This window comes from Artemia sp. Qi Xiang Cuo, chromosome 11 (genome assembly GCF_049724085.1).
Source record: "Artemia sp. Qi Xiang Cuo chromosome 11, ASM4972408v1, whole genome shotgun sequence".
Classification (NCBI taxonomy): Eukaryota; Metazoa; Arthropoda; class Branchiopoda; order Anostraca; family Artemiidae; genus Artemia; species Artemia sp. Qi Xiang Cuo.
Genome location: NC_142804.1, coordinates 64,491,094 through 64,517,320, shown reverse-complemented (window position 1 = coordinate 64,517,320; position 26,227 = coordinate 64,491,094). Strand labels below are relative to the sequence as shown.

The window sequence follows — 26,227 nt, the reverse complement described above, 5'->3', positions numbered from 1 at the left end:
TTAATATCTTCATCTCTAAGATCAAAACATTCACCGGAGTTTCTTGGAGAATTGTTTCCGGGGCGAAGTTTATTAATATCTTTGGAGTTCGATCAGAATTGTTTCCGGGGCAAAGTTTATTAATATCTGACAGGTGATGTCAAGGTGAATTGTTTCTGGGTGAAGTATTTTAATGTCTGACAGATGATGTCATGGTTGATTGATTTGTCAAGAAAGGGGAATTAATTTGTTGTTTCTAAGGGGAATTATTGACATTCGCCCCGAGCGTGCACTTGACCAAAACAACAACAACAATCAATTGATCTTGAACGAAGTGTCATTGACCCTGTCCCCGTTAGACTCAATAATCTAGAAAACATCCATCAAAGTGAAAAAATTTCTGTTTTTTTATTCTCACTGACAAAAACCATAAAACAGACATAAATTGATCTTGAAATCCATGAAAAACATCAAATAAATTGACCAACACTCACAACCGTCCAAGAAACATCCATAAAAGTGAGAAAATTCCTGTTTTTTCAAGTGAGAAAAATCCTGTTTTTTCATTCTCAGTGACAAAAACCATCTCCCTAGGGACTCTATGCCCATATATGGAGCCCCGTCACGAGTCGGACCCCCCTTTCTACTCCCACCTTTTTAAAACCTGACTTGCATTCTTGAGTGAAATTTTAAGGTATAAGCGGGTAAAACGCAATTATCTCATAAAATATCCGTAATATCCATAGTTCAGCAATGCATAACAAACTGTGAGCAATTCTAAGAACATTGGGCCTGAGCTAAGGGAAATGTAAAGGTTTTACTACCTTTGTAGACATTGATTTTAATGCTTCATTGTTTATTTTTAACTATAATGGACACTTAAATTTTGACACAGCGCGATGTTTGGCTCCAATGGACTCTGAGGGCAAAAAGCGGGAGAGGTCCAAGTTACCCTCTGATAAAATTTTGGCTAGTCCCAGAAGTTATGATATTAGCTTGAATGAGCCCTTTTCTTGGTTGTATGACCGCTGTTAGGATACAGTGACACCTGGTTATACGAAAACAACAACAAATTCGCAGAGGTATTGTTTGGTATTAGGAATTCTACCATATAGCTTTTAATAATAGCAGATTACTTTTGGGCTGTCTCCCCCCTTTTACTGACATTAATTAAAAAAAAATTCCACAAAACAATTTTTTTCAAAGAAAAGTATAGAATTTCATTAAGCCAAGAATGAGCAAAAATACAGTCAAATAATCTTCCAGCCTAAAACTGCCACAAATAAATATCAATAAATAAATGAAACTCAAAACAAACATAAATTAAAATAAATACCCGAGTCAAACTCAAAACGATCAAAAACTATCATGACTAGGGCTGATAACCCCCATGCCTTCTCAAGACCAGAACACAATTTGCAATTTGCTGAAAATAAAATACATTTGAAATGTAGTCATCTTTCTTATTTCGGTAAATAAGAAATTATCAAAACCTTAAGGAAGAAATATCAGTATATGTCAATTAAACTGACAATCCATGGCTTGACAATCACGTTCTGATTGAGATCCAGTAGAATACAAGCACAGGGTATATTTGTTTCCTGATAGTATGCCGAGAGTATAAATTTCGGCAGACCAGGATATATTTTTTTGTTTAGAGTTATGAGGGAATTTGAATCACGAACAACCCTGTAGATGATATAGTAAGTACAATTCAAAGCAAGTGGTACCACACATATGTTCTGATAAAAGAGATTTTGGAGTATTAGGATTATGGAAACATGTTCATGATGAGATCGGACAGTGAATAATTGCAGCATCTCCTGAAACCATTCTTCAATGGATTCGGCTAAATCATCAATATTCAACAAAGACTATGGTTAAATTACATTAAACACGTCAATTCCCTGTATGAATTTTGTGTCTGGTGTAATAGTCTTTATTTTATCATAGAAATTTACAAAACTTCAAAATACAAATAACTGTAAAAGGCATTTATCAATTGAATAAACAATAATTGCATTTGTTCGAGAACCAACCAAAATAGGAATAATACATGTTTTTTTTATTTACAATAAAGATACTTCAGTTTTTCTTAAACTGGAATATAACTTTTATTTACAAAAACAACGATACAATAACATTTATAAATGGGTCCCCCTTAAAAGTTAACTCCATTAAGTATACTGGCATGCACAGTTTTTTTAAACACACATATCAGGCAAAGTCTATATTTGTGAGGATGGTGTGATGGTAGTACCTCAAGGGCACTCCCTCATTTCAGATCAAGCTGTATGTGTAAAATGTAGAAAACATCTCGGTCTAGAGAAAATCCTTTCAATTCAATAGTAGGCGGGAGGTGGGGAAAGATTTTCTTAGTTCTGTGTCAAGACAAGGCAGAGTTACTGATGTTTCTTCAATGTATCTTATTAAATTTTTAAAATAAAAATTGTTTTGCCCTTCCCCGTCCGCAGCCAGCCTGGGGGGAGGACCCGGCTTTTGGCAAGCCGCCGCACCCCTCCGGGGGCCTTTTCTAAGTGTTTTTCTTAAACTGTGAAAAGTTTTTATGTTGTTAAAAATGATGTGTATTTATTTTAAAATAAAAAAAGCATTCATTATTCTAATTTTTTTGTTCTTGAACATCGTAGTAGTAGTAATAGTAGTATTAGTAGTAATAGGACTGATATGGAAATTATTCATTAGACCACTACAGTTTAAAGTTATTTGTGTTCCCGCTGTTGAAGACTTTGATGACAATATGTATCAATTTAGATCGTCAGATCGTTTCTTTTTGGTCCGTCAATGTGGGGAAAAGCGACACTTTTAACAAAACTAATTCAAAATCGTAATCAAATATTTTTGGAAAACCCGAAAAAATACACTGTTGCTACGGTGTTTGGAAAGAGTCCTATGATTCAATAAAGTCTATTACATCAGACACAAAATGCATGCTGGGACTTGACGTGTTCAGCATTATTGAACCATCTCTTAGTTGATTATTGAAGATTTGGCTGAATTCATTGACCTCAGGCTCAAGAAATGCTACAACTGTTTACTATTCACTCCCATCATGAAAAACTTTCCCTAACTCTATTTCTACACAATCTCTTTCATCAGAGCAAGTGTTTCTAAACGCTTGCTTTGAATTGTACCTACTATATCGTTTACAGAGTTGTTCGTAATTCAAGTTCTCGAATAACTCTCAATGAACAAATATACCCCGGTGCTCCAAAATTTCTACTTTCACCATAATGTCAGGGAACAAATAAACCCTATGGTTACATTCTAATGGATTTTAATCACAATACACCCGAGCATTTGCGTGTAGTCACAGATTTTTTTACACTGAAATTACCGTATATCATCCAGCGAACAGTAAAAAAGGTCATTAGTTGCCATCATGACATTGAAGGAACCACATAAAAATATACATTTATTTTCCATTCTAAGCAGTTCAAAACCGGTGCTTAGGAAAGCTATACTCAAACATGGTATTGACATAGAATTCATTTGACATAGAGTGAGCAGAATATTGCCATAGAGTGAGCAGAACGGAATGCTGTTGAATAGCTCTAAGAGTAGCATTATTCATTTTCGAACCCCATACCACATGTCTGAACCTTCCCCAACAATCTTTGTTTTTTATATTACTGATATAATTCCCCAGTGCTCTTGTGTTAAACTTCTTGGCGCGCACGTTGATTGTTTTCTTTCTTTCAAAACTCATATTTCCTATGCACATTCTAAAATTTCTCGTCAAGTGTCTATGCTTCATCGTGCCAATCAATTTCTTCCTCCCGGTGTAATGCTTTCTCTTTACTATTCATTTGTCCTTTGTTATCTTTCTTATTGCTGCACTGTATGGGGCATAACTAACTATTATCCCCTTCAGGAACTCCGAACAACACTGATTGGAGGGATAAAGCCGACTTTTTGCCTTCCCCGACTCTATCCTATGACTGATATTAAAAGTCATACAGATGTAAATGCCTTAGATATGATTATCAACTATAACAACCCAGAACTAGCTCATCGAGCATTCAATTTCTCGCTTCCTCCAAACATCTTAATTTTACTTTGATCTAGCATCAACACGTAAGTGCCAGACTTTGATTCGGAGCTCTGTTCACCAATTTCCCCGTCTAATGATGCATGGCAATGGATTTATGGGCTTTGTTGGGCTAACCACCCGGCAAAGCTTCTTTTACCTGGTTATGATTAACAACAAAAAGCCTCGGACCAAACAGCCATTTTGACAACGACCTGTAGCACGTCTACCGACCATCCAAACGGACCTGTCTACGCTCTACGGTAGCCCACTGAAATATACGAGGTCTCAGATCTAAGTTTGACCAGTTCCTACATTTAGTGAACTCGGTCAAGCCATCTATCATGTGTATCACTGAGACCAATCTAAACCAAGAAATTCAGAGCAGTGAGGTTGCCATACAGGGATACACGCTCCTCAGGCGGGATCGAGAGCGTACTGACGGTGCTAAATACGGATGAGGAGGTATCGCTGTTTATATACAGAGCCATATACCTTATTCATGCCTGAACATACCAAATTCAGCAGGCGAAAAAGCTCTGTGGGTCAGGGTGACCCTCCCAAATAAATCCGTGATTGTCGGTACCGTGTATAGCCCTCCAACTTACCGGATTACCAGCTACCTTGAAACTCCCTTGAATATATTCGGGGCAAGTCCGCTAAGTCTGCCATTATCCTTCATGGAGACTTCAACGTCCATCATAGCGTGTGGCTTCGCTGCAAAAATACTGATAGGGAAGGGTCGGACTTGTATGATCTATCTCTCTCTTACGGGCTGGAACAACTTGTCGATTTCGACACGTATCACGGCCCAAACGGATCATCTCGTCTTGACCTATTCCTTAGAGATCACCCTGACTCCTTTAAGATAGACGCTCAAGCTTTCACCAGTGTTCACGTTGCCGTCGTTGTACGCGGAAACCTACGTATTCCGCCTTCAGTAAAGCATGAAAGAACAATCTGGCTATACAAAAGAGGTGATTGGGACGGTTTAAGAAACACTCTTTTTCTCAGCTGTGGAGAGCCTTCCTCCTGGAAGGTCCAGAGAAAGCTGCAGATAAGTACCACCAGACCATAGTTGACTCTGTCGAAAAGCATATCCCTTCAAAGCGGATCCAGGTGTCCAGCAAGGACAAACCTTGGTTCAACGCCCAGTGTAAGAAGACAATCCGAGCAAAGCAAAAGGCACACAAGCAATGACTACTTTCGAAGAGCTAAGAGGACAGAATTGCATTCATAAATGCGCGCAAAGATGCGGTTCGAGCGATTCGGCAGTCCCGGGTTCAGTATAAGGAGAAATTCGCCACCAAGCTTCAACTTGCTTCGGCAAAGAGTTGGTGGAAAATTGTCAAGGAGGCTTTACCGTCGTCCAAGGGGACCACAATTTCTTCTCTCCAGAGTAACGGGACAGTGGTACAAGATCCACAGGAAAAGGCTGAAGCTCTTGCTAAGGCTTTTGCCGAATTCTTGAATCTAGACGATGACGGTGGAGAAGTGCCAAAATTCTCCTACTGAACCGACATTGTCCTGGAACGCGTGAATTTTTCTGCTCCCAAGATCCTTCGCATTCTGCAACATCTGGATGTGACCAAAGCCACGGGTCCTGACAGCATACCAAATGTTGTCCTCAAGTCCTGCAGTGCCGAACTAGCTGGATCCTTGTATTGCTTTTCTGGCTGTGCTTTTTCTCCGGAACCTTCCCACGAACATGGAAGTTCGCCCATGTTATACCTACTCTAAAGCCAGAAGGCGATCCAACGAGCGTGGGCTCCTACATGCGTATTAGCCTTCTCTCCTGTGTTGGCAAAGTCTACGAGAGCGTCTCCAATAAAACACTTCATCAGTATCTGGAATCAAATGACCTTCTAGGCGATCGCCAATATGGATTCCGCCGGAAACGCTCAACATTAGACTGCCTAATGGCCCAGTATCAGGAGTGGATAGAACTACTGGCAATAGGATACGACATCAGGCTACTATCCTTCGACATTGCGAAAGCTTTTGACAGAGTATGGCACCGTGGCCTGCTAAAGAAACTATATGTGTATGGTGTTCGTGGATGTCTGTTAAAAGTGATTGAGAGCTTTCTTTCCGATCGTTCACTGCGGGTTGTTCTTGACGGGTTTATTTCCCGCGAATATCCAGTGAAAGCAGGGGTACCCCACTGGGGTACCCCTGCTTACCCCAGGGCAGTGTCTTGGGACCTACGCTTTTCCTTATCTACATAAACGACATGGGAAACAACCTCGCAAACCCTCTGCATCATTTTGCCGACGATACCACGACACACTCAGCCGTCCCTAAACACGAAGACCCAACACAAGCCTCCCTTTCCCTACAGATGGATCTTTTGAAAATTGAAAAGTGGTCTGATGCATGGATGATCAACTTCAATGCATCGAAAACAAAGGAGGTTCTATAATTACCCGATCAATGGTGCCACGTGAACACCCCAGTTTCATCTTCAAAAATGAAGCTATAAAGAGAGTCGACAAGCTTCGTCTACTGGGGATTCATTTCTCCACCGATCTCTCTTGGAACAACCACCTTGATCGGGTGAGAACATCCTGGGCAAGAAAGCTGGGAGTTACTCTTCGCTGCAAAAACCTTCTTCCATCAAGCTTGATCATCCCACTCTACAAGTCTTGCTTCAGACCCATAGCTGAATATGGATGCCCGCTATTTGCTGGTGCTCCAAAAACGCTGTTTGGCACCACTTCAGAAGATCCAGAATAGGACAAATAGGGTGGGCTGTGCCTCTACACAAGAATTGCTCCAGCCTCTAAATGAAAGGTTTGATGTAGCGTCGATGGCTGTTTTCTACAAGTACATGAATTCGCCTCCCTCAGACGAGCTCTCTCGAATTGTACTCCCCTTTGTCCAGCCGACAAGGCAGACACGAAGGCACACAGCTCGGTCCAATTATCTAAAGGAGGATATGCCGAAAACCGAGTACTTAAGGAACAGTTTCATCCGGCGTTGCACTTATATCTGGAACTATCTTCCTTGGGATATTATCCCTGCAAATCCCTCTGTTGACACCTTCAAAAGAAGGTTCAATAGATATTTAGAACCTCGAGGCCATTGAAAGAGGTAAATGAATAGCGGCATATCAGATACTTTGAAGTACCTGGCGTCGTGAATATTGGAATAAAAAAAAAAAAAAAAAAATTGGCTGCCTAAAAGGGTAGGCTATCCTCAGCAGCTCAGAGGTCGCCAATTTATAGAGCAATTGCTCTTTGGAACTCTATTCCCAGTGAAGTTTATCTTATCAAAAACTCTTCTTCCCTTTGCAGAAAAATATTCTCTAAGGCTTGAAGTAATTTCGTTTTTTTCTTTATTTCTTTATTCATTTTGCTTTATCTATTTTTTCCGCTTTTTTTTATATATTTTTTTTCTTTTCTCCTCTCTTATTATGTTGAATGAGATTCGAACCCCGTTGTTTAATAATATAATTAATGGTTTGGAATTTTAATAAATTACAGCACATTTTCAGTTTGGATAAAATTAAGTCAAAGGTTATTGTTTAGCAGTTGTTTGTTTTGTTTTCTTTTGTTGATTTTTCTCACATTGTGTTTATATTTTTGAGATATTGTTGTATTTTTTTCCTTCCCTGATTTGTTTTGTGTGGATTCTTTGATTGATACGAGGTCCTCTACAAGCTATGCTTCTTGGGACCTCTAGCGCTTAAGTGTATTTATGTATTTATTGTAGTATTTAATAAATTAATAAATAATAGTAATTAAATTAATTTCATATCGGAGCCTTGTTTAAATTTAACTGAGGGCAATGTTCAATTGCTCGAAGTAGTTAAGCAAAAGACAAATAAACATCGTTCCATTGTACGTACCCTAGCAAGAAGCTATAACTAAGGAAATATTTAAAATTTTAAAGAAAACATCTTCTCCAAGCGGGTGGTAACTTTTATACACATTTACTGCCAATAATTGCAGCACTTGTAAGCAGTTTTCTCTAGAAAAATGGCTAAACCCTTCAGTTTGACGCCAATAGAACTCGTCCTTTCACCAATGGAACACATTGAGGACAATCTCAGTGAATTCATAAATGATGAGAGTATTGCCGATGATAAAAAACTACTTTTGCCTCAAGATGCACTTCGATGAGTGGAAAAACCCAAACCCTCTCAGGTGAGACCGGTCAATGTAAGTGTCATTAAGAAAAAGGAACCGCTTGTTCAAGATTCTGCAACAACAACATCAACACAACCAAAGAAGGAAGATTCAATATTGTCCAATGTTTTGTCAAGTGTTGGAGATCTACTCCCACACTCATATCTTGAACAAATTAAAAGACCCTTGACATGTCTATCGGAAAGTGAACACATTCAAATTGATAGTAAAGGGAAACGAAGTATAATTCAGGGGAAAAGTTATAATCTACTTGAATTAATATATGATATGGTTATAAATCGCAAAGAATATTCATTTGACAGTCATATATAAAAATTTTTAATTAAATTTAACTTCCCAAAAAGTATTATTACCAATGAGCAAATTCTAAAAAGTGTATTGAAACTTAGCAACAGTCTAACATTAAAAGAAGAAGAAGAAGGTTTTAAGTAAATCTTGGAAAATACTAGCATATATAGCGCTAATACTAGAAGTAAAAAGATGATTTGATGACACTAGTGGTGGTGAGACAAAAGCGAAGACGTATTGATATCAGCTCCTCACCATCATCACCACTAGATGTTATGAAGCAGGGTAGCGAACCCTACACCACGTGTTTGTGTTCAAAATGGTTGAAGTTTAGAAACGTATTTATGAAAATATTGAAGTATCTGCAAAATGCACGAAGTTACACTCTACATCAAAATCACAAGGCTCGTGGTAATCATTATCGAAAAACTAAAGCATTTCTCCCACTGTATATAATGCAAACAGATCTTTTAACACTATATGAGATTCAAAGGCGTCACAATACACCCTACAAATATATTCTACTTGCAATCAGTGTCGTTAGTGGCTATGCATATGCTATTTCATTACGGACAAAGAAAGGTGATGAAGTTGCTAGAGCTATAGAAAGTATTCTTGACCAAGATTGCTATAGAAAAATTGAAGCGGATCGAGGTTGTGAATTTGTTAATCCGCACGTAGAGAACGTATTGTTAAAAATAATACAATGCTCTATCATTTTTATAGTCCTATGAAGGCTGCATTGGCCGAATGATTGATAAGAACTAATCGATTTTTAATTTCAAGATATTTTGCATTGAAAAATACTGAAGCTTTTATTCAAGATTTAGATAAAACCAGGTATATTTACAACCAACTCTGTCCAACATTGTCCCTTGGGAAGTTCATCGAGGAGATCATGGTACACTTGAAACGTTTCTTAAACAAAGCTCCAGTGAAAAAATTGTGAAAAAGAAGAAAAAATTCAATGTTAGTGATGCGGTTATAATTAATAGAACTACTATCATTTTTCAAAATGGGAATTACTTATGGCCCACTCAAATTTTTAAAGTGTTAATAATCCTTAATACTAAACCTGTAATATATCGTCTATGAGACATCAAAGATGAAAAGATTCTCGGTGGCTTCTGCTCGGACAGTTGTATATTTCTTTACGCCTCATTCGTTGAAACATCTAGAGTGGCAATAGCAACGTTCCCCTCCTGCGTGTTCTTGAACGAAAAACTAGTCAACATGACGTTCATCATTAGAATATAAAGCATCTTCATTATATCCCTGTAAGCACTTCCTATTTGAAACTCTGCCAGTTAAGATTAAGAACTGAATTAGGTGATCCTTTTGCAAGAACAAAAGGACTGGTTGTAATTACAGGTCATTTTTGACCCGTTCAATAACAAGATGTCTAATAAAAAACTACATTCTATTGTCCGATGCCGCTACTCTTCGTCCAAGACAAATGGGTCATGGAATGGACTATTTTAATGGTCGTTCATCAATGTCGGTCTATGGTCTTGGTAGTTGGTTTGCTAAGTTGTTTTGCTCTGCACTACCCTTGGCTATAAAATATATTGTACTGGCTGCCGCGGATTTTGCATCCTCTACACTACACGATTGGGGCTCAGGCAAGGATTAAAAAAATATTTCGATAAATCTCAGGTCCGGTGCACGATCCCTTAGCGAGCGATTGAAATCTCGACAAAGTTAAAAAAGTTTAAGACGGTCGAGAAACACTGAATCACTCATCAGTCTCTACTCAGGTCAGAAACGAAAGACATTACTCTTGTCAATGAAGAAGAAGAAACCAAGGAAACCAAGGAAGAAAATTGTTAGATCAAAAAGGAATATTTTTTTTCCTAGACTGAAATGGCATATCTACCACACACTAGCAACAATCTCTCAAATTTTACGAGTTACATGCAGTTCATGTTAATGACACCAAAGTCATATAATGAATTGAAGTGTTCAGCCAATGAATATGAATATAAGACATGCACTGACACTACAAACACACTTAGAGAGGTAACAACTAGTGAATTACATTTAGGTGGGAAAACAAATCATAAGATATTTAATATACGCGAATGGCTACTACCGAATATTAACGTGGACATAAAATTAACGCTTGCCTTATCCAATTTCATTTTCCGAAAGGTACTTGCTACAGCGCCCGATGTAACCGTCCCTCTCACCTCGGTAATACTTCATGCACAAAAGCTACAGGTTATGTTGCTTTGGTAGTGAAAAACTGAGATCTAGTGGAAATAATATCAAAATACTTGTTCTCCATAAAATCACCAATCTGCTACATATTACCATTGGGTCACGCTCCTTCATAGGATCTTCATTTATCAACGGTGAAATTCCTTCAAAACTGGCATTGGCATTTGTAAAAAGTAATAGTGCTATAGGATCGTGGGAAAATTCCCCATGCAAATTTGAAATGTTTGGACTTTCCTCTCTTGTGTGTAAATTAAATTAAATCCCACTCTACAATTTATCCTGTGATAAATTCTATAGGACACCGTATGAGTTGACAATGCAGTTCGTAGATGAAGATTCACAACTATTTGAAAACTGTATAACCGATACACTACCCTTGGCTATAAAATATATTGTACTGGCTGCCGCGGATTTTGCATCCTCTACACTACACGATTGGGGCTCAGGTAAGGATTAAAAAAATTGTTTAAAAAAATCTCAGGTCCGGTGCACGATCCCTTGGCGAGCGATTGACATCTTGAAAAAGTGAAAAAAGTTTAAAAAGGTCGAGAAACACTGAATCACTCATCAGTCTTTACTCAGGTCAGAAACGAAAGACATCACTCTTGTCAATGAAGAAGAAGAAACCAAGGAAATCAAGGAAGAATATTGTTAGATCAAAAAAATATTTCTTTTCCTAGACTAAAATGGCATATCTGCCACACAAGAAATCCCATCCATCAAAAACTTCGTCTTTAAAATTTTTTCAATGCAGAAAATGTTGATGTGAGCGTGAAGCATGATTACTATGATCAATTCTACCCACAACAACCGATCTCTGAAAACATTCATTTTCAAATTTACTACAATGAAAATTATTTCCTGTATTTGTCTTCCAGATTTATAGATTTACATATGGTAGTCAAGAAATATGACAATGAAATGCCAATTCCTACTGAAGGAATATTCTATGAAAATAGTGTATTACATAATTTATTTTGACAAATCAGTGTTTACATAAATGGAACATTGGTGAATACTAGCAGCAATCTCTATAATTATATGAGCTACATGCAGTTCATGTTAATGACACCAAAGTCATATAATGAATTGAAGGGTACAACCAATGAATATGAATATAAGACATACTCTGACACTACAAACACACTTAGAGAGGTAACAACTAGTGAATTACATTTAGTTGGGAAACTAAATTATAAGATATTTAATATACCGAATGGCTACTACCGAATATTAACGTGGACATAAAATTAACGCTTGCCTCATACAATTTCATTTTCTGAAAGTTACTTGCTAGAGTGCCCGATGTAACAGTCTTTCTAACCTCAGCAATACTTGATGCACGAAAGCTACAGGTTATGTTGCTTTGGTAGTGGAAAAACTGAGAGCTAGTGGAAAGAATTTCAAACTACTTATTCCTCATACAATCACCAATCAGCTACATATTACCATTGGGTCACGCTCCTTTATCGACTCTTCATTTATCAATGGTGAAATTCCTTCAAAACTGGCATTGGAATTTGTAAAAAAAAGTGCTAGTGCTATAGGATCGTGGACAAATTCCCCACACAAATTTGAATGTTTGGACTTTCTTCTTTTGTGTGTAAAGTAAATTGAATCCCACTCTATAATTCATTCTGTGGTAAATTATGTAGGACACCACCGTATGAGTTGACAATACAGTCCCTAGATCAAGATTCACAACTATTTGAAAATGGTATAACCAATTCATGTTTGCAAAACTCATGGTATCATTGTATTGAACTTGCCTGGCACTCAAGATATGATACGAACGGGGAGTGTACGTTTAGAGTGAATCTTTGCCGAGCCATTAGCTGAGAGTATTGTATTAATTTCATTAAATCAATTTAAAAAATACTGGGAAATCACTCCCGAAGGCAAGTCCACAATGAACACAAATCAAATAATCAGCGTATTCAATTTGGATCCGTACATGTATAAATATGATTCCTACTGTATATCCTCGGATTTCCTTAAAAAGAAATCAAAGTGTTAACAATACCCTTATCATTGTTAATAACAGTCCATCGAAAGTAAAGAAGGGTAATTGGCTATGCGTCTTTCAAACTACGAAGAGTATAGAATTTATTGATCCTCTTGACTCACCAAAAGCATTCTACACTCTGCACATCAACAAGTTATTGAAAGCAGTGGTAAACTATTATTGAAAACCAGAAGAGAGTGCAGGATTCAACGACTAAAAGCTGTGGATTTCGAGCTCTATTATATTTCGTTTTTCAATGTCGTGGCTATACTTAAAATAAATTTCTCAACATTAACGTAGACAACCCTCACCTGAATGACTTCCTAGTGAAAAATTCACCTTCATACGTGTATAGTATTGAGTTCAGTATCCTATGAATAAAGTGTTCTAAAAATATTTTTAAATTTCTTTATTAATAAAGATGTATATATATGTATATATATATATATATATATATATATATATATATATATATATATATATATATATATATATATATATATATATATATATATATATATATATATATATATATATATATATATATAAATGGTGTTTAGCTCCTCTTTAGATTTCTTCTTCTGAGTATAGGCAGCTGCCGAGAACAACTAAGGGCGGCAGATCATCTGTATCCCGTGTGGATTAATCTTGATGTGCAAAGTCAGGGTCACATTTTCTACAGTACAATGTAACTTCACTCTTATATTTTTGTGAAGTCCACGATAATTTTTCCATTTATATTATAAAATTCACATGTTTCAATTTCCTTATTTGAAGCAATATCACATGCAGTGTTCTCAAGTGGAGAATCACTTTCTGTAACAGTCAAATAAAAATCAGTAGGCTTATAATCATAGCAACCATTGTCTTCAAAGCGATGACGTACAAATCAAATTATCTTTTAATTCCAACAGTTGAAGAGTAGATCCGATTTGTCCTCTCAAAACAATTTAAAACCTCGACGATACCTGTCTCTTAGAAATAAACAAAATTCTCGTTTTGGGTTCTTTCCTATCATATCAGGATAGGTATTCTTCCATTAATCACATTTATCATAGTGACAATTGGAGCATAGGAATACTCTAGTGAGAGAGTCACAAATCTCTTCAAGACAAAAATTACAGTCTTTAATTTTTACTACAAATCCTCTATGCTGTTTACACAGATTGTACAATATACACTTTTCATCATGCTCGTCAACAATTGTACAATTCTCATCGGATGAACAAATGTCATCCGGTGACATTTATAGAACATATTTTTAGTGTTTACTCTCTCACTGCCAAAAAGAAACTAGCTTACGATCGATAAAGAGAGTGTCCTTTTCTAGTTCTAGAGATAGATGAGTAATCGACCAAAATCACAATTAAAATCAATTAAATCTGTTTAAACAGGATTTTTTAAATTTTCAACTTATTTGTTGTTCGCGTGACAAAATACAGACTGACGAATCATTGGATAGTCTTAACTTACTTAACTTACTTAAGTCCCATCCGTCCTTGAAGGTCGTACTGGGGCCTCTTTCTTCGTAATGGCGTGGATGTGCCTTTTGTATGCTTCACGATCTTCTGCTAGGCGAGGAAGGTCCGAGAAGCGGTGAGGTGCAAAGTTTTCCTTCCACCTTTTTGGGGGACGACCAAAAGGACGAGAACCGTGAATTTGGCCTTCGAAGGTGATTTTCGGGAGATGGGACTTACTCATTCGTTTTACGTGACTGAGCCATCGAAGTTGCTAGAGCTATATCTTCATGAGAATTGTTTGTTGTACTTTAAGGCGCTCGAGAAGTTCGACATTTGAGATTCTATCAAGGTAAGTGATCCCGGCGATGTGGCGGAGGCACTTAGTTTCAAATGCTGCGAGTCGACGATTGTCATTTACCTTCAGTATCCATGTTTCACATGAGTAGTTTGCGATAGGGATGACCAGGGTATCGAAAAGTCATGTCTTAAGCCGCAGAAACAAATCCTTACTTTGTCATATTGGCATAAGGGCCTTGAAACTGGAACTCGCGAGGGCGAGACGTCTTTTAATGTCCTTTGATAGACTGTTGTTACTGGTGATCAGACTACCGAGGTAAGGGAACTCGTCGACCCACTGGAGACTCTCTGCATTAAGTTTCAGGTCTGGCTTAACTGTATCCTGCGGCTTTCGTGAGCAGCACGTAGCCTTTGTTTTTGATACATTTATGGTCATTCCAAAAGAACTATTGGCTTCGAGGACGTCGTTAGCAACGGCTTGTAGATCCTCGGGTGTTTCATTTATTTCGTCGATATCGTCGGCGTAGGCAAGCTTATCTGTCTGAACACCCCCTATATGTGCGCCGCAAGTTGTTTTCCTCAGGGATGAGACTGCTGTGACGAAAAGGTTGAACAGCTCTGGAGAAAAGAGGCATCCTTGAAGGACACCTGCGGAAGTCTGGAAACTGTCAGTGAGACCTTCACTAGTCATCACACGAATCCTAAATTTGGAGGTCATATCTTTGATAAGATCTACTAGGTTTCGTGGGATTCCGTAATGGAGGAGGATATGCCATAGGACATTTCTCCAAATAAGGTCAAATGCTTGCCTAAAGTCAATGAAGCGCTGATACAGGTCACGATCGAATTCCAGATATTTCTCAAAAATTTGGCGAACAGTGAAAATTCGGTCAATGGTTGATCTCCCAGGGCGAAAACCGGCTTGGTATTCTTGGATGACTAAGGATGACACGGCTCTGATCCGTTGGAGTAAAATTCGGGTGAAGATCTTGGCAGTTGCACTTGTTAGGCTAATAGGACGGTAATTATCACATATCGCCTTTGACCCCTTTTTGTGTAGCGGAATAATTGTGGCTTCACACCAAGAAGTTGGGAAATGACTCTTTTGCCAGGCAGCGGATGCAATCTTGTGGAAAAAATCTATAAGTGGTTCGCACCGGACTTTCAGCAGTTCTGCCTGTATACCGTCCGGGCCAAGGGCCTTGTTAGTCTTCAGGGCTAGGATGGCATCCTTGACCTCAAAACAGAGAGGAGGTGGGCTGGGGTCTGAGACAGTAACGGGAAACAGGTCCAGGACAGCAGGGTTTGGAAGGATATCAGGATTAAGCTTTTCCTTGAAATGTTCCATCCATCTTGATCGGATACCTTCTGTGCTTTGTATCTGGGAGCCGTTTTTATCTAGCAGTGCACAAGAATTGAGACTTTTCTTGCTTGTTAGCTCACGAACTCTCTTATACATGAAGTATGAGTCGCCTCTCTTAAAATAAGACTCATACTGTTTGCACGTGTCTTTAATGTAGGTGCGATGGGCTCTACGGGCAGTGTTTCCACTTCTCCCGATTTTTCGGGAGATCTACCGAATTTCTAATCCATCTCCCGATAAAAAAAGAAGATACCGAATCTCCCGAAAATCTCCAGAAAACTTAATCCCCGGAGAAAAAGTATTCTTTCCCCGTAAAAAATAAACGATTTCCGGTAATTCTGCTGACAAACATTCGTGTAACAGGAAGTAACGCATAACATACTAGCTACCATTTTCATTTATTGATTTTTCTCTTGTCTTGTGATGCTGAAGACGCTCATTTCAACTACACTAGTACATTACAGGGCAGGTTAGAGTTAGAGATAAACAGGCCAGACGCCAGACAGCATTCAGTTCTATATAGTGTATTCAGTTTTGGCCATAAGTAGAATAATCGTTCAGATAGACCAAACATAGGTAAATATTATTTGAAAAGTATAGGCTATAACGATTATAAGAAATTATCTTAAAATAAAATATTATAACATAGGTAATTCAATATTTAAATACAGGGGGGGGGTGCACTCTCTTCATGAAATCCTGAAGCCCCTGACAGGTCAATCAACACCAGAGAAGATGGTAGATTTGGTAGTCTATCTGCCAGTACGGCTATGTAAAATCCTTTTGTAACAAAACTTAAGCTTTCCAAGCTTTGATTTTTGCAAGGCGATTGGTGTTTGAAGCTTTTGCGCAAAAATATGCATTTGCTTTTTGGCAAATGTACAATCACAGCTGTTTTGTCTGGGAAAGCACCATGACCTGTTTCCATGATATGTAAGGTATTTTATGAATGAGGATGGCATCACTAAGTTTCAGTAATTTAAAACCTTGGCTGACTTGTGGCAAAAGTTTTGATGTGTCTAAATTTCAGTTCTTTTTTGAGTAGGCTGCCCTTTTCAGGTAACTTTTTCCTCAGGCAATGTAAGGTATATGATAGCTTGTATCTCAATTGGTGGGACATATGGAGCTGAGTTAGATATGTATATCCATCAAATCCTGCATGACGGAGTTCTGATACACCCAGGGAAGGATTTTCTCCGTTTTCTTTTGCCTTGGTCATTATATTTCTTATGATCTGTATTATACCCTGATGTGACGCCGATTTATAAATGGTGCACCTGCCTGAAAGATTTTGGCGGTGCACCACCAGCATGTCTATATTTAGCCCTATGTTTTTGCAGTGATTTGGGTGTGCTAAGTATGTTGCCATGCTAAGTAAATTTTTAAAAGTCTATCGATATTGATCTCTGACCACAAAAAGGGATTAAGAGCTTACGGACCAAAGAGTCTCGTAGTCTTCAGAATTAAACGAATCTAAAAGTTTCATTTCTTTGCCTTATGTACCCCTTATGTACCTGTTCTGAGGAAGATGCTTAAAAGAAGTTTGTGTAAACATAACATTGATATATTTTTCCAAGCAGTGAGACCAATAGGTAGTTTCCTTAATTCCGGGAAGGAAAGATTCTCTCAAATAATGCTTAATCTATCAAATAATAATGATTAATCTATGAAAGATTAATCTCCAACTTTGAATTATTGTATGATACTTACGGGTCGTGGCCCAAATGCATTTACTCAATTTATTTACTTACTAATTGAAAAAAAAACAAAATGTTAGTGTGAATTTGCTTTCGAATACTACCATAGAAATTCAATGATGATTTAATACTATTCCGAGTACCTTCTCAGTAGGGGCCTCTCCCAGGCCACTCAGCGCGTCCCCAGGTGGCGGATAGGGGAACGTCCTGTAGATATGCACGGAATCTCCCGATAGGGAAGCGCAAACCAAGGGAGGACCCGGTCTCTGGGGGTCTTGAAATATAGCTGGAGCACCCACGTCTGGGGGCCATAAATTCAGGCGGAGGAATTGGAAGGCCCGTCTGATGTGCACTGGGCAGGGCCCACCGGCGTATGGATACGTCCCGCCAGTCACAAACCTTCTCCCAGCAGTGGAAAAATTGCAGGTGATGCAGGACGCCAGAAGGGCGCATTATCGGTAGTAGATATAGCCAGCCCCTGCTAGGGATGGAGAAAAGTGGCTTACCGCCGTCCTGATATTAGCCAAGAAACCTTCTTTCTTATTAAAAATCATGAAGTACAAACAATCAAGAACGAGAACCAATACTACCGTGTCCAGGGCAACCGACGAAGTTACCGCGTCCAGGGCAACCGACGAAGTTACCGTGTCCGGGGCGACTGACGATCTGACGACCGAGAATCTCGTGAATAGAGACCCTTTAACAATGTGGACAACTCCGAACCCGGAGGCTATGCTTTCCCCTAAATTGATTTTATCTATTGGAACCCTGAACGTTAGGACGCTTGCTAAACAAGGCAAAATAGATCTTGTTCTAAATGAACTAAACAGATATAAATGGGATGTTTTGGGACTTTCAGAAACACACCTCCCTAGCACTGGCAAAGAAAGGATCGGCAACACTAGTCTGATAGCTTCTGGGAGAACTGATGGCATCCATCGCCAAGGTGTTGGCTTTTTGATGTCGAGTAAGGCACGAAGATCCCTGATTTCCATAACGCCTGCGTCAGAACGGTTGATTATGATACGAATGAAAGGATCACCGATCAACATCACGATCATACAAGTCTATGTCCTGACTCCAGCAAACCAGATGAAGAGTCTGACAATTTCTACCTTCAACTGCAAAGCCTAGTTGACGCAGTTCCCAAAAAGAACCTTTTTATTGTCATTGGCGACTTCAATGCTATTGTAGGTGACGCTTCTGCTGGAATCGAAGATGTTATGGGTAAATTTGGCCTTGGACGACTTAACAAGAGGGGAGAACGCCTCATTGAATTTTGCAGAGACAGTGATCTAGCCATTACCAATACTCTCTTCAATAGCAGAAAACGTCGTAAGGCGACATGGACCTCGCCGGATGGAAAAACCCGTAATCTTATTGATTACGTGCTCATCTCTAGACGGTGGAAATCCTCTTTGCTAGATACTGTCACCCTCGCACGTGGCAATTTCGACAGCGACCATTCCCTGGTCATGTCTGCACTAAAGATACGCCTGAAATCTTCCGCAAAGGTGAATAAGAGACCCGCTCGTTTCAACACACATCTTCTCAAAGACCCTCAAACCCGCCAGATCTACATTGATGAACTGTCTACTCAAATATCGGACCTTCTCTCTAATATTCCTATAACTCAATCTAAAGAGGATATCGATAAACTGGTCACAGACTCCTCTAAACTCACCAAGAAAGTAGCGATGTCCACTCTAGGAATGAAAAAGGGTAATAAAAAGCCTTGGATAACCAACGAAATTATTTTATTATGCGCTGAGAAATGAAAACACAATAACAAGTCAGACATAGAGAGCAGGGACAGATATAAGCAGTTGAAGCGTGCTGTAGAAAAAGCCACCCGTAGACAGTGTTTCCACTTATGTTTTCAAAAAATCTGCAAAATCTTGACAGTTTTCGGGAGAAAATTGGGAGATGGCTCTCAGGATTCGGGAGAAAATCGGGAGATGGATCTGGAGATTCGGTAGGATTTTCAGTAAGAATCTGTTGAGTTTTTGGAGGTTGTTCAAGCGATTTGCGAATGAAGTGCCATATTCTAAAAGTTCAGAGAGCAGATTTACTTGAGCCAGCTGCAATTCCAGAAATGTATTGAATTCTGAAACTATATGCAGTAATATTTCATTCAGACTCTAAAGCTGTTTAATTAAGACATTTCTCTTCATCGACCTTTACTTTTTCTCGCCCTTTCAGGCTCCACACGACAGCCCGCTAAGTTATTGACAGGACAGAAAATCTGGACGAATTGTGGACACCAGGCCTTTGACCATTGAGTCTGAGTTAAGCGGATAATTTGTTTTTACCACCATCCCCAGAGTTATTCACAAATAATAAAGAGAAAACGCAAATTCGCAGCTCATTAGTATTCATATAACTGAAAAAAATGGCAAAACTTTCTTACACATATACCGCTTTACATTCATAATGTGTCTTTCTCATGGCCTTTTTTTGTGAGCAGTCCACTCTGATCATGCAGTAACTCAGATGTGCTGGTAGACGCTGGTCAACCGTCAATGTTTCTACTGTAATTCCAGCTCGTTTCATTCCAAGTTTCGTCTGAATTGTGGAAGCCAAAGTTACAGTTACCAAACGATTCCTTCTGTCTGTCTTTACTTCCTTGAGTAAGCTAAACAGTCTTCTGAAGCTACGTTCGACAATGGCAAGGAAAACAAGTATTGTACAAACTTTGCTAAGTTTGGTTTCCAAACTTTTCCAAACACTCAAAGCCCTTTTCCGGTAATCCACGGCTGTCAGAGTTACTGTCTCATCATCATTGGTACTATCGAAATGTTCCCGCCACTCTTTGTCAATGGCACTTCTCGACCCCCCTGACGACGAGTAACGTCTTAAATATGGGCCACGGATGGGTGGGTTTAGTTACTTAGCTTTTTCGGGTTCAATAAAACTAATTTAATTTTTTTTTTCACTGGCTGTTAATTGTCCTCGTTTTCATCCTTTCTTCGCGATTTTATGTTTTATAATGCACAGGTAGGTCCTGGCGGACTATATTCGTCCCTTTCTGCTTACCCAGTCTTGCTTTATCAGTAATATTATTATGCAGCATATTTTTCAGGAATAGGACTAACTTGTCAAACAGCATAAATGGTATATTGTTTTAAAAATGCTGCAATTTTGTCTCTGTATCTCGTACTGGATCATTTGATGCAAACCCCTTCAGTTCTACAGAGCAACTGTAGACAAATTCTGATTTTTGTCATATTTCTTTAAATTTGTAGTAACTTTGGATTATTTTGAACCTACTGAATCAGTTGGATCCACACAGTGCAAGTTCCCATCTTCTTGGTGCAAGCAGACACCTGTGGCTAGTTTATGAATTGAAAATAATTAGTTAGTTACAAACCTTGAAGGTGTTTAATGATCAAAAAAAGAAAATCAATGCAACGACTGTTGAATGGATAATGGGCAATGTTCATACATATGCCAATAAATTCCAATTGCGCTGCCTCAATTGCCTGGAACGTTAAGAAAAATCCTGAAAAGACCATAGACCACGGTCAAGTAAAAAAAACAAAAAACAACAAAGAATGACCGTAAAGTAACATTTTCCGGGGATTAAGTTTTATGGAGATTTGGTCTCTTCTTTTTTTGTCGGGAGATGGATTAGAAATTCGGTAGATCTCCTGAATAATCAGGAGAAGTGGAAACACCGCTTAAATCGCATGTCCAGTGAGATAAAGTGGGGATGAGCCTCCTGTGGAACGTTAATTTAAGAAAATAAGTTTTTTTGAGGGAAGTAAAGAGCAAAGTTGAAACTTAAAATGAACAAAAATTATTACTTCACAGCCTATCTAACATATATTAATAAAACTATTACAAATAAACCAACTTATTGAGTTTCCCTGTGTTTCTAGGATTATAGAAAACTAGCGCTTTACTGAAAATACTAAGTAATATAGGAGTTTTGGTACAATAAATGCAAACCAATTAAGGACACTTTTTACAGAATAAAAATAAAGTATTTCAGGATTGTTGTTTTATTTTGTTTTTGTTGAACTTCGCATCACTTTAAAAATAGGGAGTACAAATTTGAAAGTTTTGCTTTCATAAGCTCTCCTAGTTGCCTATAAACGACAAATGTTATCTATTTGAAACTAAATTTGTATTTTTAGCAAATCACCAAATTATTTTTGTAAACGATAATTTCCTAGAAATTAATTTCTGACCAGATGCCTTTGGAGAGAGAATAGCTAAAAAAAGAAGGGACGGAAGGGAGACTGGATGCCTTCTGACTACTTTTACACATTCCCTGGAAATTTGAATGTTTCAGCAAGCAAGTACTACTGCAACTGAGAGAACACTCCCTTTAAGAAAAATCTTGTGAAATTTCTGGCGGAGGCAGGCCCCCTTAAATTAGCCACTCCCATTTGGTCTGTGAGCTCTTCATCCCTTTTTGTGGTCAGAGATCAATATCGATAGACATTTAAAAATTTACTTAGCATGGCAACATACTCAGCACACCCAAATCACTGCAAAAACATAGGGCTAAATATAGATATGCTGGTGGTGCACCGCCAAAATCTTTCACGCAGGTACACCATTTATAAATCGGCGTCACATCAGGGTATAATACAAATCATAAAAAATATAATGACCAAGGCATAAGAAAACGGAGAAAATCCTTCCCTGGGTGTATCAGAAGTCATACAGGACTTGATGGATATACATATGAAACTCAGCTCCATATGTCCCACCAATTGAGATACAAGCTATCATGTACCTTAGATCGCCTGAGGAAAAAGTTACCTGAAAAGGGCAGCCTACTCAAAAAAGAACTGAAATTTAGACACATCAAAACTTTTGCCACAACAAGTCAGCCAAGGCTTTAAATTACTGAATCCTGGTGATGCAATCCTCATTCAGAAAATGCCTCACATATCATGGAAACAGGTCATGGTGCTTTCCCAGACAAAACAGCCGTGATTGTAAATTTGCCAAAAAGCGAATGCATATTTCTGCAAAAGAGCTTCAAACAACAATCGCCTTGCAAAAATCAAAGCTTGGAAAGCTTAAGTTTTGTTGCAAAAGAATTTTACAGAGCCGTACTGGCAGACAGACTACCAAATCTACCATCTTCTCTGGTGTTGACATACCTGTCTGGGGCTTCAAGTTTTCAGGAAGATTGGGCCCTCTCCCTGTATTTAAATATTAAATTAACTGCTTTAAAATAACTTATTTTAAGATAATTTATTATAATAATTATGTCCTATACTTTTAAAATAATATTTACCTATATTTGGTCTATCTGAATAATTATTCTACTTATGGCCAAAACTGAATACACTATATAGAACTGAATGCTGTTTGGCGTCTGGCCTGTTTATCTCTAACTCTAACCTGCCCTGTAATGTATTAATGTAACTGAAATGGGTGTCTTCAGCATCACAAGACAAGAGAGAAATCGATAATTGAAGGTAGTAGCTAGTATGTTATGCGTTACTTCCTGTTACACGAATGTTTGTCAGTAGAATTACCTGAAATAGTTTATTTTTTAAGGGGAAAGAATACTTTTTTTTTCCGGGGATCAAGTTTTCTGGAGATTTTTGGGAGATTCGGTATCTTATTTTTTTGTTGGGAGAAGGATTAGAAATTCGGTAGATCTCCCGAAAAATCGGGAGAAGTGGAAACACTGTTTAAAATCCAGTCTTCAATTGGATCTGGTTGCTACGGCTGGTTGCTAGGGTCTCATGGCTATATGTAAATTATGTTTCCGTTTGAATATGCAAATTTTGTGTCTGTTGGAGAATGCAAATGAGGTTCAGGGTATATACAATGAGGTTTAGGTTATAATCTTTAAAGCCTCAGGCCTTCCTTCCGCCTCCAGAACCCCACCAATACTTGAATAGACGAAAGTGATACTTTAGTCTTTTCTCCATTCTTTAGTCTTTTTGATCTGTATGAATGAGGAACAATACTGACACCCCTGGGCCCGTACCCTCTCCTACACCCTGAACCCCTTTTCTTAGAGAATGATGAATGATTCACAGCTTGTTAAAATTAGTGAAAATGATTTTTAATCAGTATAATTAAAGGTCCTAGGTGAAGTCCCTAAGCCCCAGCCCCCCCCCCCATATTTCTTTTTAGAGAGTGATGGACCTGAGAAGCATTGCTGAAATCAGTGTCATGCAAGGATTTTAAATTTATAATGACTCAACGATCGAGACAGGGTCCATGCTCATTTGACTTTTATCCCTCCCACTAGCATAAAGCGCATATAGTTTTGTACTTAATATACACTAGACAGATTCTTGTAACGTCAAATCTAGGCATAACAAATAATTTATCATCCATGCAAGCTGAAAAAAATGACAATCTTGACAATCAAATTCCATTTAAGTTGAATGAATCGGCTCAAAATAATATAAATAATTACGTTGTTTTGTTTTCTCATACGTGAGTCATTTACCTTAGAAAGTGGCCGCTTTCTGAACATAGAATAGGCTGTTATCTGCTAGCAGTTATGAACAAATTAAGCCATTTACATCAGAAAAAATAGCGGCTGCGTGAACCTAGTTTATTGGGTGATCTGCGATGAAGTTTTCCAACATTAACATAGTGTAGAGAGAGGTTTAAATTTGCAGACGTTAAAATGAAAGTAAACACATTACGAGTAAACAGTCACGGGTGCCCACAAGAGGTTAGGAGCTGTAAATCTGATCATCTTGCTACCCACTTTTACAGCTTAGAATACAGAAATCAATCAAAAAGTGCAATTTTTTTTATGTTTGGGACACACTTTTACCTCATTTGAAAGTCAGTAATTTGGCGACAGCAGTAATCAACTAGATCTGGTCCATCCTCTCCTGCCATTTCGCAGATTTCTTCATCAAAAAGTAGCTGAGCAACGATACCACCGGTAGTCACTTCATGGTACAGCTAAACGAAAAAAAAAACAATGTGAAAATGATAGTTGTGAATTGCCACAGCATAGATACTATATAGTAACGAAACTTCCTAACTTGTCAATTAAAGGGTTTTGAGACACAGCATGTCTCCCAAATTTCATTTTGACTCCACCCTCGTTGACCGCGTGCTCAATGATGAATTTTTAGCGATGGCTGGTCATAAGTTGCGATGGGAATATAGGAAACCTTTTTTTTTGGTGATTTTTACGCCTATAGTACCCATGCTGTATGAAAAGTACAGTAGAGACAACAGAGACTGCTGTGGTAGCCAAGGCTCTTCAGTGGATATCCAGGGGAAACTCTAATAGGACAGATTGGTATTTTGGGGAATAAGAGTCACACCCACCACAACACAAGGTACGTGATTTTGATTGGTTCAGTCTGTTATCCATTACTTCTTTGAATTTTGAGTTATTTCAATATTTCTGCTTTTTGCAACACTTGCTATTTCTTTTTTTGCTTGCAGAAACTGAATCAAAACTGTCTTAAATTCATGAAAATGTATATTTCCCTCTATATCTCTAATCTTAGCTTCATTATGTTCTCTCGGAAAAAGAATGTTTAAGCCTCGTCTTGATTAACGCCATTAACCCTGCTAGCAGCAGGGCCAGCTTCGACCGGACAGCTAATCATAGCTTTCGAAATTTGTGAATGCTATTCAATTATAGACGGCTGTTCAAAATTGATCCACCTACAAAAAATGCTGCTGGCAGAGTGAATTATCTCAGTCAAGACGAGGCTTTACCTTCAGCTTAATTCTTTGTAGGAGCTTGAAATAGCATTGCATGATCCTGAAATCCACCCCTCGCATGTAAAAAAGAGTCACACCTTAAGGAGAAGGACAGGATAATTTTAGAACTTTTCGATTGGCTGTGAATATACTGATAAATTAGTTTTTCCCGGTAATATGTGGGTTTAAAGGTTAATACAGAAAAGTAACTGATTTGGTAAAACTAAAGTGAGTCTTCAGTACCCAGGTCGGGCCTTCTTGGATCGAAATTCTGGGGAGCAGCTTGGTAGTTTCGCTACCCCAAATTTAAAGATATTCAAAACAGCGTTCCCTATTGTTAATTTCACGAAAACTAACAAAGTAATGGAGAGGACTTAAAATGGCCTACATGTATACAGAGTAACATTGGAATCATTACTGGTTACTATTTGACCCAAAGAAAATAATATATGATAATAATAATAATAATTTTTATTATAAGCCAAAAAACAGGCCATACAGAACAGTATTCTTAATCACACTCCACAAGAAAAATAACATAAATATCATGTTTCACTCATTGATGTCAACGCTTCATTTACATATTTACATAACTGCCTGATTGACCTTTTTTACAGTCGTGTTAAGGCTCCCCCGGAACACCAACTTAACACCCTCAAAAAAATTTTACCTTAATAGAGAAAGTTGCTGGCACTCGGTGAGAATATGGGCGACAACCTAAATACCTAGGTTACATCTGGGGCAAGAGTAATCCGCATATGTCTCTGGGGTCACCCTATTTTTTTCAAATATTCTTTTTCTACTTTATAGTGGCAGGCAATTTACTCGGATCCGAAACAAAGCCCTCAATGTCTCCCCCGGTAATCCAAGTTTAAAATAATATTCAAATCCAAATATCTCTTTTACATGGGAATAAAACTTCAATGTTTCAGATGTTTTAACTGCCTGGGTCTACATTTGGACTTCCTGGTCTATATATGTTGAAGAAACTAGGGAATAACTATCGATCGACGAATTACTTTCGCCCCCCCTCTCTCAAGAGCCGCAAATCCAAAGC

The 26,227-nt window shown here is 38.2% G+C and overlaps 1 protein-coding gene across 1 annotated transcript in view; it reads right to left on the bottom strand.

The window, feature by feature from the left end:
* The window catches only part of LOC148947242 (uncharacterized), a 173,459-nt gene that overhangs the window by 112,351 nt on the left and 34,881 nt on the right, over positions 1-26,227 (bottom strand). The window contains exon 4 of the mRNA XM_089096544.1: positions 24,278-24,411. Within this exon, the coding sequence (XP_088952670.1) occupies positions 24,278-24,411 (134 nt within the window). The remainder of the gene's footprint in view (positions 1-24,277; positions 24,412-26,227) is intronic.